A 13,370-nucleotide genomic window follows, 5' to 3' on the forward strand; every position below is an offset into this window, starting at 1 on the left:
AAGTCCATTCTTAGTTTTTGGCTACCCCACAATGTGACTTATGGGACCAAGGTTAGGTTGGGTGTGTGGAAGGCCATTTTATTTCAGTGGTTTAGCTGACTTGGATGGGCTGTTTCAAGCGAGAGTCTTGTCTCCTTTCACTCTTGGATTACTTCTTCTTGGGATGCTTCATAGAATCATAGAATAATAGAGTTGGAAGAGACCGCCATGCAGGAAATCCAAATCAAAGCATCAGTACAGCTCAAGATGTGGGATTTTTAAAAAGAAGATGACTTACTATGAGAGTGAGAGCAAAACTTTTCAATTTTAACATCTTCCCTCTCTGCTGATCTCATTTTTTGTAGTCCGCTTTCTTGGAGCTAAATATTAACTTACTAAGGCACTGTACAGACAGGCCAAAATAAAGCTTCTTCGGGTCACTTTGGAGGCATGCTGTTTAAATGATGCATGCGTCCGAAGAGGCCAGAAGCCGCACCAAAGCCATGTTCTAGTCCTTAGGACTGGAGCATGGCTTTGGCATGGCTTCCATACTCTTAGGACACACGCATCATTTAAGCAGCATACCTCCAAAGAGACCCGAAGCAGCTTCATTTTAGCCTGTCTGTATGGGGCTTTATTTACTTTTCTTCCTCTGAAGATCCCAAATGGAGGACAGTGGAGAGGCTGTGTGGCTTTGTTTAGCTTCCTCAAATCCAGACCAGACCATGTTCTCAAACTTCAGATCCCTCTGGTACTGGAACCTGAAGGGTACTAATAGAAAAGGATGCACCTTTTTCAAGCAAGGGCACTAGGTCGGGCTGTAAGCATTTCTGCCAGTTTGATAGCTCCGTACTACTTCTCAATAATAGGATTTGATTTTGTTAAACACTGCTATTTGCTTTCATACCAGAAGTGGGCACTGGGGCATAACAGTTCACCAGGGATGGAGAATGTGTGGCCCTCCAGATGTTGTTAGACTTTAATTCCCATCAGTCCTCATCCAGTCTATGTTGTCTGGAACTGCTGGGAGTTGTACTCCATCAGTGTTTGGAGGAGTATTCCAGGTTCCAGGTAGGGCACAGGAGCCTAGTATGTTAAGGCATTTTAGGGCAGGTTGGCCCTGAGGATGTATTGGGTTGAAGTGAGAGGGGTAGTGTCACATGAGGCTGCTCCAAGCATGTGCGGCCGCAAGGGAGAAATACTGGTCTTTTGAGGCAATGGGAAACCTTTGTATGGCTGAGGATGGTGCAGTTGGAAGGATCGGAAGCCAGATCAGAGATGTGGAAGGAGCACGTCCATTGGGGGCTTTGGAGGTAAAGACAAGAAGCTCATGCTAGATGCAGGAGCATGCAGGAACCTCTTGTAAGGATTTAATATGGCTCAGGTTTCAGAAACAGTTGCCTCACAAATTCCATATGCTGCTGTACTCATAAAACCTCATCCTTCTGTTCTGTTCTCTTCACCTAAGTGCAACCTGTTGGTTTTATAGGAGTCTGTTTGTATTTACCCTCTTAGCTACTGATGGTAACTCTAGCAGGGCTATGCTTCATCGTTGGAGTAGCAGGCACACCACAGGAGTAGCTTTTATTCCCCACCCCATCCACGTACCATATGAGCAGTGCAGAGGGTATAGATAGGGGGAAAGTGCCTCTTGGCATACACTGCTGCTACTTGATGCATCTATCTTTAAAGCAGCAGGTCTTCAACTTCATTTGAGCATTTAGAAATTGAGTTCAGGCCTCCAAAGGCAAGGGGCGGACAAAGTGACAGAAGAGTTTATCACACGAAGGAGACTGGGATTTTATCCCGTGAATACCCTGGAAAAAACACATAATTACATGTAACGATTTCACATGATGTCACACAAAACCCGCCATTAAAGTGGTCAAAAAGAACCATTAATGCGCATCTTATTACTTTCGGTAGTTCAGAGACAATGCATTTCTGACACCACTTTATTTGTGCAATTTACTTGCCATATCTGCTTCATTTGTGGGATGCTTTAAATGTGCTTTAATATCTCTTTAGAGTCAAAAATCAACCTCAGAGTGATAAACTCCTTAGGGAATGCAAATGCAAGAAGAAGAGTTCTCGGTTCTCACTGTCTGCAGTGCTAGAAATGTGAGGACTGAATGAAAAATTCATTTGGGATGGGCAGAATTCTTCCTTGGAGGTCTGTGCCTTCATTCTGTTCCTCCTATAGCTGGACTCCTCTTATAAGTATGTGCTTCAGTCGTCCCGCTTGTAAGTTGGACAGGGCTGTTAAATGAAGTTTAGTTCCTTAAGATGGATTTTTGAGCGCGCTTCCTAATTTTCTGTTCATGGGACTCTGAACAGCTTCCAAGTGGGCTGATGTTCTCCCGACTCCCTTGTTGCAGTGCCTCTGGTTCCCCGCTGCCTCCCTTCTCTCTCATTAGGCATTATGAGTCCCTGGGCAGCCACAGAGACTAGGTAACTGCTCTTGGGGACCATAATGGCTGTTAAATGGTTTTTATGGGCTTATCAGCATTGCCCTCCTTCGCTTCTGAAGTCAGACTGGAAGAAGTCCCGTGGTTGTCATGGGTTGCCAAGTTGCATGCTGGTGACTTAATTGTTGCAGTAAATAGTGATTTCTCCAGAAGGTAGATCATTGAAAGATCTCACTTGGGATCATGAAACTTTGTGCTCCTTAGTAAAGCATCAGGATGATGGGATAGACACTTGCCACCAACTGAACTCTGATTCCTGGGAGTACCTTAAACCAGAAAGTGTGACTGTCATTTTCTTAGGATAAAACTGCAAGTTGTGCAGCACAGGCAGGGCTTCCAAGGATTTGTTGAAGAATGCAGAAACTTGGGGCTGACAGAGCTGGAGGGCAAATGTGATACATAAGATCACTGGCCCTTCATGTCCAACAAAATTTTCCCCTTTTGCAACTCATCCTCTGCTGCAAAGAACCTTAGGCCCCATACAGAATAAAGCTGCTTCGGGTCACTTTGGAGGTATTTTGCTTAAATGATGCATGCACCCTAAGAGCCTGGAAGCTGTGCCAAAGCTGCACCACAGTCCTTAGGACTGGACCATGGCTTTGGCGCAGCTTCCAGACTCTTAGGATGCATGCATCATTTTAAGCAGCATACCTCCAAAGTGACCTGAAGCAGCTTTATTTTGGCCTGTCTGTATGGGGCCTTAGTCTCTCTGGATGAGAGACTAAGGCCCTGGCCTTGGTACATCTCTTGGGGTTTGCTGATGATGGTGATGGTGATGGTGATTATATTTATTTGTACCCTGCCCTTTTCTCAGTTTTGGAATCAAGGTGGCTTATAGCAGGTTTAAAACATAGTAAAAATCCACCATATGAGAAGTTAAAAAGTGATTAAACCATTAAAAGTCATTAAACTCTGATCATACCTCCTTTGCCGTGACATCATGGCTTGGTGATTTACCAGCTTTTGTACAGGTCTCCTCCATCCATCCTGAAAAGGTGGCATACCTCTTTCCAGGCACAGTTACTGGCAGAAAAGTTTAAGTTGAAAATGTTTTAGGGGTCTTTCTTCCTCCCCACTTTGCTTTGAGCCTCACCCAATATAGGAATGCACCGCTTCCCAAACTTCTATAAAATTGAATTCAGCCCTCCAGATGATAGTCATTCCCCACCCTTATTCTGCCTTTTGGACTCTGACATATTTCTTCAAGTGAGTGTTAACTATATAGACGTCTAAATGGAGCGGACCCTACTATAGTTGGTTATTTCATGTACTTTTTTTAAAATTAAAAATGTGGTTTTTTGGTGTTGTAGAATTTAAGAGACTCATCTTGACCGAGTCGCCTAATCAGTTTCCTCCTTTTTCTTCTTCTACCCCACTGACCTTCCTCCCAACCCCGCTGTCTCCTTTGGCTCCCATTTCTTCCTCCTCTCCAGAATCGGGGTCGCTTGGCTGAGAAGAGGACCATCCCTTTGCCTCCCACCAGAACGCCGAAGAAAGAGCTGCCCTCCATTTTCTCACACAGTGACGACAGCCAGGAGAGTGAGAAGCTCAACGGCCACCACACTGATGTGAAACAAGAGGAGGATTTGCATATTAGTATCATGAAAAGAAGGTACCTTTCTATTTCCATACTTGATAAATTCACCATATATGCTATGAGCTGCAGATTTGGGAACTGTATAAAGCCTCCAATTGGTTGGCTGCATTTAAAAGTAACTGGTTGGGCCTCTGTCTTGTCATATTCCTGAACATTCACATGTACTGAAAGAACAGCTTACACCACAAAATTCCCTTTTATTCCATATTACAAAAAGAATTCAAAATGCACAAGCCATCAGAAAGGGTGCATGCTCACCACTGTTAGCATGAGAGATTGTAGGGTTAGTACCTTGATCCTGGTTCCATTTGGAGGAGAGAGCGAGCTCAGCAGATTGGAAGCCATGGTTGTAATATTTCCAGAGATGCTCATACAACAGAAATGGAGGCAAAGTGAGAGTCTTTCAGGACACCTTCTTTGTACCACATGCGGATCCCCTGAACACCCAATGCTTCAGACAGCAGTGGAGTTCATCCACTGCAACCCATGGCTCAATACAGGACTCATGTGTGGATGCTTTGTGAAAGCACACCTACCCCCTTTTCTTATCTGGGGTGTGTTACTATGAGCCCATACAGACAGGCCAAAATAAAACTGCTTTGGGTCACTTTGGAGGTATGCTGTTTAAATGATGCATGCGTCCGAAGAGGCCAGAAGCCATGCCAAAGCCAGAATCCAGTCCTAAGGACTGGAGTGCAGCTTTCGTGCAGCTTCTGGCCTCTTAAGATGTGTGTGTCATTTAAACAGCATACATCCAAAGTGACACAAAGCAGCTTTATTTTGGCCTGTCTTTATGGGCCCTACCTTACCCAAGTTCTTGATGGGTATGTCTTTCAAACACACAGAGAGATATGCTATATAACATATATAATATCAGATATGGGGGCAGGATGGAAAGTCTGGGAATTCAATAGCTAAGATGCTGCAATGTCACACAATGCTCATTAGCATTCTCACTGGTGTGGGCAGGAGCAAAGAGCTAGTCTGTGCAGCTGGGAATCTATCCGGTGGCTTCCTGACTTTGGATTCCTCTGAGCCAACGTGGTGCTTGTAAGATCTTGTAATTGTAAGGCAATAAAAATGTAATGTGCCCGCATCTCGTGGCCCTCCCCCTCCCCAGTGTGTGTCATTACAGCTATTTTTGATCATCATCGCCATCATCATAGCGCTGCGCTCGCTAATGCACAAAGTTGCTTGGATTCCGGAGACGAGCCCTATAAAAACAAAGGAATGGAAAGCAAAAGCGTGTAATTGCTTTCCTTGCTTTATGTCTGCCTTGCCTGAGAGTGGCTAAGCCATTTTCTTGGGAAGGGATAGGTTACTACGGCAGAGATTTCAGGAGAAGGGTGGCTAGGACTCTCTGCCTCCATCCCCCTAGAAACTAACCAGTCAATCAAAGTATACAGTCAGTCCTCCTTATCCACATATTTTTTACCCACAGATTCAAGCATCCGCAGCTTGAAAGTATTATAAAAAAGTATAAATTCCAAATAGCAAACCTTAATTTTCTATTTATATAAGCAACACCATTTTACTGTATTTAATGGGGTCTAAGCATCCATGGATTTTCTTATCCCCAGGGGATCCTGGAACCAAACCCTAGCAAATAATAAGGACCACTGTCTGTCTGATATGACCTGGAGGTTCAAAAGTGGAGAATAATCTGCTTCTCTGCCAGGCCCACAGAAACTCCTGCATGCTAAGTAAAGGGCTGTGTGTGTGCATGCATGTGTGGCTTCAAGTCCAAATAATGGCGCATCCTTCCTCCTAATGGCCCATTTAATCAAATACTGTTCTAATGCCTTGCTTAGACTTATGAAGGAGGGGAAATAGCTGAAGAAGTCTACTATCAACCTCTCAGAATTTCTCTCCATAAGCACCTTTTATATCCAATCTCTTGTTACCTATGAGGACTTCTTGCTTCCGAAAAGTGTGGTGTAGTGGTTTGAGCCTTGGACGATGACTCTGGAGACCAGGGTTTGGTTTCCGATCGCCCCCAAAACCTACTAGATGACCTTGGGCAAGTCACAAGCTCTCAGCCTCAGGGGATGGCAATGGCAAACCTCCTCTGTACAAATGTTGCCACGAAAATGCCATGGTAGGTTCACTTTAGGGGTTGCCATGAGTCAGAAATGACTTGAAGGTGCACAACACATACACACATGTTATTAAAAGAAGCCATAGCTCAGTGGAGAGACCATGCTTGAGACATCTTCATTGTTTCTTGAACAATGATGCAAATCTGATCATTAATATCTATTAATTTAACACACAACAGAGCAATGCACAAGGAGGGTATGGTAACAGGTCCTACTCTCTCCTCATGACAAAGTAGAGGGGTCCTGCCATCCTTCTTTCTGATCTTGTCTCCTGGCTTGCCTGTCTCATTTCCATGCATGTGAGCACACACTTATTCAGCCCATGTCTTTGTACATGAAGTAACTGTAATGTACTGACAAGCAAAAACTGGAAGCTCAGAACTTAAAGCAAGAACTGGTAATTACTTGTTGAATACGGAGCTGACTAGAGATATTTTCATGAGGCCTAAAATGAATGCTCATGTTTGCTTGCAGGCACCTCTGTGTGTATGAGTGTGATGGAGCCACTCACTGGTTTTTATGAGACTGTAACTATAGGTTTAGCCAGTGCGTGTGTGATGTATATGTGCCTCCAAGTCACTTGTTGACTTATGGTGATGCCATGACTTTCATAGGGTTTTCCTAGGCAAGGAAGTGGTTTTGCCAGGCCCTTCCTCTGAAATCTAGCATACAGAACCTGGTATTCATTGGTGGTCTCCCAGCCATGTACTCACCAAAGCGGACGCTGCTTAGTTTCCAAGATCAGACAAGAACTGATGCCTTTAGGGTTTTTAGGACATTAGGCCTAGACCCAGTTGTCTAGTTGTTAGTCCCAACTAGAGTTGGCCCATTGGAACAGAATAAATGAAAACTATGCGTCATTTAAAGAGCATACCTCCAAAGAGACCCGAAGCAGCTTTATTTTGGCAGTCTGTAACAGGCCTATGTCAGTATTGACTTTCCTATTAATTCAGTGGTTCTACACCAGTTTCTGGTTTCTAAATATGGTTGTGAAAGCTGGATGGTGAAAAGGGCTGTCAGGAAGAACATTAACTCACTCGAAATATGGTGCTGGTGGAGAATTTTATGGATACTGCAGTCTACCAAAAAGACTTGGACATATTATGAGACAATATGACACATTAGAAAAGGTGATGATGCTCCATAAAGTGGAAGGCAGTAAGGTAAAAGGAGAAGAGGCTGTTAATAAGAGCGTGCCTTGAAGGTCTCTCTTTCATAGAACTGGGTTAAGTCAAAGCCAACTTGACCACAATTAACACCAGTTGCATGTAGGCCTTAGTAAAACTGGGTGCCCCCCCATGTGTCCACTCTAATTTGGTGTCCACAATAGTTTTCCCCCACTGGCATTAAGGAGCACATAGATGTGTCCTACTTGAGCTCACCAAAATAGATGGAGCTGTCTTCATTTTCTATCTTTGGCTGCACCCACTCATTGCGGAATATACATTTAGATGAATCTACAACACCCCTGCTTAGTTCACCTCATAAGAATAGACTATACAGAGATACACAAATGTGTTTTAGGAAACAGACACCAAATTAATGGCTCTTGCCAAAGGCCGTCCATGTGTTCCTAGTTTAACCAGTCAATTGGCATGAGTCAAGTGGCTTTGGAAAGATGGATATGTCTCACTGGTACCCTTCCAAGGTGCTGGGAGCTGTACAGAACAGAAGTGAAATCTTTATAGCCCACAGTATTTGGAGAAGACAGGAAGGGGAGGCTTGGGACCCTTTTATGAGAGGTGTGGAAAGACTGATGGATGGAGTTAAGGGAGGGTTGATGTACATTTTTAGATGTTGAGACTTCTCCTATTTTTGCCACTGGGTTTTGACTGGTGCAGAGTATCTCTGCAGTTTAGTGGAAGGGATGCATGCTGCCTATCGCCTTCCTCCTTCATTCAAATTCCCTGCATCTCTCTCGCACACACACACACCCCAGCCCCCATTTCCTTTCCACTTTGCCTCCAGCGAACCGGGTCACTGCGCTGCTCTTCCCAAGGCTTCCATCTTCTAATAGCAAAATTGCCAGTCTTGGTGAAGGCTTTAATGGTTCGTGGCTGTCAGTCTGTCAGATGCATCCCAGAGCTCTTAAGTGGAAAGCTATTTCTGACATCCCTGAAGGCTGCTGCTCTTTGACTCTCTAATTGATTGTAGTTCAAACCAAAGCACCTTCCCCTCTTCTTTTGCCTCACCACCATCACCATCACCATTGCATGTTCTGACACCTGTGAGATGCAGATGGGTGCTAAGCGAAAATTTTAAGGACGGAATAGTTTAAGATTTTGAAAGAAAAATAACTGAATGAAGGAGAAAGCGAAACGGACAGATCCATCTTTTCCCGGTGCAGGGCTTTGAGCGCTTAACTCTTAGAAACCAGGTTTTGACTTCAATTCAGGCATGCTGTGGGTGCTGAATTTATGTTCCCGCTCCTTATTTTTCCAGCTAACTTCTGATCTTCAACTGATCCATGCGCAGGAGGATATAACATGGTCCTCTCCATACTGCGATAGCCATATCTGTTACATTTGGCCGTTGCAGATGGCACAGAAGTTCATTCAGTTTGGGCCTTATTAGAAGTAGTTCCCAATATTCGGAAATGCCTTCGTAAATCCAAGGGAAAGAATTGGTGTGTGTCTATGTGTATTTTAAACCTGAACATAGGGGAAAGCGAAATGGTCTGATTTCTCCCTTCCTAATTGGGAAAGGAGGGAAAAATGCATAGAAAAGAGGTCTGTTTCTTGTTTCCTTCATTTCCCAGCTTCCTGGGAAAACAGGGCGGTTTGGCCAACGGTGCCTTAGCACTGTGCCAGTTTTGCTTTTCCTTCTTCTTCGGTGTTTCGATCTTCCTTCTAGCAGCACAGCTGCCTGTTACTGCCGTCGCCCCTTCATAATAATGACTGTCACCCTAATAAATAAAATACATTTAAGACCCGTCTGGGAAGCGAGGGCTGGATTTGATCCAGAGTGCCAGGAAGCGGCAGCCAGTCTAATGAGGACTTAGATTTGATAGTGAGCGGAAATGGCTATTTTATTGAGCTGTGGAATGGGAGGGCAGGAAAAAGCGGGGCCAAAGATGGGTGGGACGTTGGAGGAATCCCTATATATTGAAGATGGCTGAATGTACCTGAGAGAGAAGGAGGACACATCAACAACCACATTAAGATTAAGAGCTGGCCAAGGTGTTGCCCACTAGCTAAGAAGCCGAGCCATTAACTAGGGCAGATCTTGCTTCTTGCATTAGAAACGCAACTGCTTTGAATGGAACTGAAAATAGCAAGGGAGAGCCTCTGTGTCCCATAGTGTGCGCTTCCCTGTTATTTTGTCATACGTGTTTCTTGTAACCCGCTATTGCCTCAAGAAGAACAGGTTTTGCAGGTGCAAAGAACAAAATCCATCCAACTCTGACTTGGACAAGAGGAAGCCACCAACTCTTAACTTTCCTCTTCCTCTGCCAGTGTCCTTCAGAGGAAAAATGCCCTCAGTTTGAGTGCAGCTAGATTTATGCCCCTCTTGGTCCATGCTGTGAAAAAAGGCTGATCTGCTGAATGTTGTCTTCCATTGCTAATAAAGCTAGGGATGATCTGGCACAGAGACAACTGGGCACCCAACCCTGGCCTTAAAACCCCCACCTTAAAATAAAAGTAATAGAAGAGGATTCCTTTTCCTTTCAGGAGGTTTGCAGGGTTGGGATGGCATGGGCACATGGGCTCAGGAAGAGGTTTGCAGGTGCAATGGAAGGGTTCTGTTGCCTCTTTCCAAGGCAAGCTCCTAAGGGTCCCTTTCACACTAAGTAGTTAGAGCACTATGATTCCACTTCGTCTGTCATGGCACAGTCCTATGAAAGACTGGTGTTTGTAGTTTGGGAATTATAGGGCCCGTACAGACAGGCCAAAATAAAGCTGCTTTAAGTCACTTTGGAGGTATGCTGTTTCAATGATGCATGCGTCCTAAGAGTCCAGAAGCCACACCAAAGCCATGTTCCAGTCCTAAGGACCAGACTGCAGCTATGGCACAGCTTCTGGTCTCTTAAGATGTGTGTGCCATTTAAATAGCATACCTCCAAAGTGCTCCAAGGCAGCTTTATTTTGGTTTGTCTGTACAGGCCCATAAATGCCTCTCCTGAAACTACAAATCTTTGGATTCTATAGACGCCACTTGAAGTGGCATTATTGCACTGTAACTGTGTAATGTGCAAAGGCTGTGTCACACTTTCTTTCCTTCCCTCTCAGCAGTTCCTGGTTAGATTCTGGATTCTCTCCCCCATCCCTCCGCTCTCTTTCCCAAAATAATACGTCTGTAGAAACATTGACAGGCCTTTTCACTTACAACAGTGTGCAACCTTTGCTTTAGAATACCTGCATCACACCAAACACAGACAGGCGCTTCCATCTGGTTGTTGCGGGACCCATCTGGGTGTCTTTATCCAACCGATTTGGGAATGGAAGGAAGAGCAGGAGGAGGCGGTCGAGGAGGGAGAGGAACCACATGGGTTTTGTTGCTGCTGTTTTCTTGGTGTACCCATTCTTTCTTCTGTCTCCCCTCCTGCATCTTTTTTAATTATTAATAATTTATAAAGAATGATCTTCGCTCCCCCATCCCGCCCAAAAGACGTGGCTCCTGCAGCTTGATAGCTTGAAAATTATTAGTAATTTGATTTCAATTGAATGAATAACCCGCTAAAGGGAAACGCACATTAGCCCTAGAAATCTAATTGGAGATAACACCATAGAAACTAGGGAAATGTGGAGCGAGAGCCTGCTTAAGCTACCCAGAAAAGGAGGGGGAAAAGCAGCTGGGAGTGTGGGGGGGGGGGTGAGAGATAGAAGATAATTGGGATTTAATTTCATTTCTTACCTATTCATTTGTTTAAATATGGGTGTTTAATTATCCAGCGCCACAGATAGCTATGGTTGCCAAGCTCTGCATATGCGCTTCTCTCCGTAGGACATAGTTTTTCCTCCTCTTTGCAGAAAAGCCTCTGATGCTAACTGATGTCAGGCTTTGATGTCAGGCCACATTCAGCCTTATTGGGGAAATGGCTTCAGTGGGGCAGTTGGAGTATTAAGATATTGGATACCTTTTGGAGGTAAGAGTTGGGTGTTATTTTTAAATGGACGCATGAATGATGTTGCAGCCATAAAAGAGGATAGCGCCATCTCTGTGGTCGGGGCCAAAGGTTTGCCGAATGCGTATGTTTGTGTATTCTCTCATATTACCATCTCTGCATGAGGTGCTTAACAAATAGCAGGTGTGACAGCTCTCTCTCTCACAACTCATCATCCTAAATTCATATAGCAAATCCAAATTCGTGCAACAGGGCATAGTTGTGGAGATGGTTCGACTCTTGAGTCCTGTTTCAGGAGAAAGATGCAATGTAGATCAAATAACTACATCTTGCTAAATAAGACAGCATTTCTAGTTAAGCTTTCCTGCATGGGAGTTTCATATTGCAGGTATTGTATAACAAAGGATATTAAATTAGGAAATAAAACCCCCTTCCAAAATGTGCTGGGCAAGTGAATTAGGGTGACCAGGCGCTGGATGCTATATTTCAGAGGGAGGCAAAGAAAAACATCCCCTTTGGGAAGTAGTCTTTTGGGCCAAAGAAAGCCCTAAGAAATCTATGGGGTCCACATAACGTTGTGTCCCTTCAAGACATCTCCAACTTATAGCAAGCATAAGGTGAACCTATCGTGAGGTTTTCTTGGCATGATGTGTTCAGAGGGAGTTTGCCTTTGTCTCCCTTTGAGAATGAAGGGCATTGCCTAAGGTCCCCCAGTGGGCTTCCATGGCTGAGCGGGGATTCAATACTGTACCTTTATCTCCAGAGTCATAATCCAACCAACACTCAAACCACAGTGGCTCTCCTCGGGATTGTGTATGCCACCTACAAGGAGTAAGGTAAACATATGCTGCCTCCAGAATCTGTTACTGAGCATAAATACCAAGAGGGAGAGAAAGGGGGATATTTTGCAAGCTGAGGGTTAGAGCTTGGTTCTCAGATGACCATGGATTTGTATGAACCCTTTGGCCCCATACAGACTGCCAAAATAAAGCTGCTTCAGGTCACTTTGGAGGTATGCTGTTTAAATGATGCATGCATCCCAAGAGTCCGGAAGCTGTGCCAAAGCTGCTCTCCAATCCTTAGGACTGGATCATGGCTTTGGCATGGTTTCCAAACTCTTAGTATGCATGCATCATTGAAGCAGCATGCCTCCAAAGTGACCCGAAGCAGCTTTATTTTGGCCTGTCTGTATGGGGCCTATGAGATCTGGATGGCCTGTGAAATATCCAGTCACAAGAAAAGAGGAGGCGGAGGAACTGGGGGCTACCTGGTACCTGGTGCCCACTGCAGGGAGGGAAAAATCATTTCTTTGCCCACCGCTGCTTGTCAGTATCTAAATGTAGGCTGCTGCTTGTCTGGAATATCGTCTCTCCAGTTTGCAGGCGGAACATGCGGAATTAATTTCAGAGGTGGGGAAAGGCTAATGATTTATTTACAGCTGGAGGGAGGCAGCAGTGGGATGGGATGGGATGGGGAGACACACAGCGCTTCCTTAATCCATGCCAAACCCTTGGTATATTCTGCTTCCTGCAAGCTCATCCTATTACTCTGAGACGTAATCTCTCACCTCCACCAGCCTCCTTTCTCCCTTTTAATGTGGCTGCAGCCACACTTTTTCAGCAAATGCAGATCTCTCTGTTAAAGCAGCAGGACAGAACCCACTTTAGTCCTGGTTTAGGCAGAACCTAAGGCTTGAACAGACAGGCCAAAATACAGCTGCTTCTGGTCACTTTGGAGGTATGCTGTTTAAATGACACACTCATCTTAAGAGGCCAGAAGCTGTGCCAAAGCTGCGCTCCAGTCCCAAAGACTGGAGCATGGCTTTGGCGTGGCTTTCGGACTCTTAGCATTTAAACAGCATACCTCCAAAGTGATCCGAAGCAGCTTTATTTTGGCCTGTCTGTTCAGGCCCTTAGTTAACTGAGGTATGCTTGTACTAGTATTGCTGCCTATGCGCAGCAATAACACTACATGCTGAATGCCAAAAGAGATGGGGAGAGACCTCAGATCTCTTTGACTGTGGTTAAAGGATGAGGAAATGTTGCACTCTCCCTGGTCCGAGGCTTTGCTTCTCTGAGTGGTAATGTCATGTTGGGCACCTGCGACTGAAAGCTTTTCTCTCTCTCTCTCTCTCTCTTTCTGTCTTCTTTTTCTCTTCCTTT

The 13,370-nt window shown here is 44.8% G+C and overlaps 1 protein-coding gene across 3 annotated transcripts in view; it reads left to right on the plus strand.

Annotated features, from left to right (window-relative positions):
- SAMD11 (sterile alpha motif domain containing 11) overlaps nt 1-13,370 on the plus strand; it is a 141,638-nt gene that overhangs the window by 42,360 nt on the left and 85,908 nt on the right. For all 3 annotated transcript variants that reach the window (XM_089534258.1, XM_089534259.1, XM_089534260.1), the window contains exon 3: nt 3,881-4,059. In XM_089534258.1, coding sequence (XP_089390384.1) covers nt 3,881-4,059 — 179 coding nt within the window. The remainder of the gene's footprint in view (nt 1-3,880; nt 4,060-13,370) is intronic.

Source organism: Sceloporus occidentalis, unplaced genomic scaffold (assembly GCF_023333645.1).
Source record: "Sceloporus occidentalis isolate IW3139 unplaced genomic scaffold, rSceOcc1.0.p SCAF_8, whole genome shotgun sequence".
Taxonomy (NCBI): Eukaryota; Metazoa; Chordata; class Lepidosauria; order Squamata; family Phrynosomatidae; genus Sceloporus; species Sceloporus occidentalis.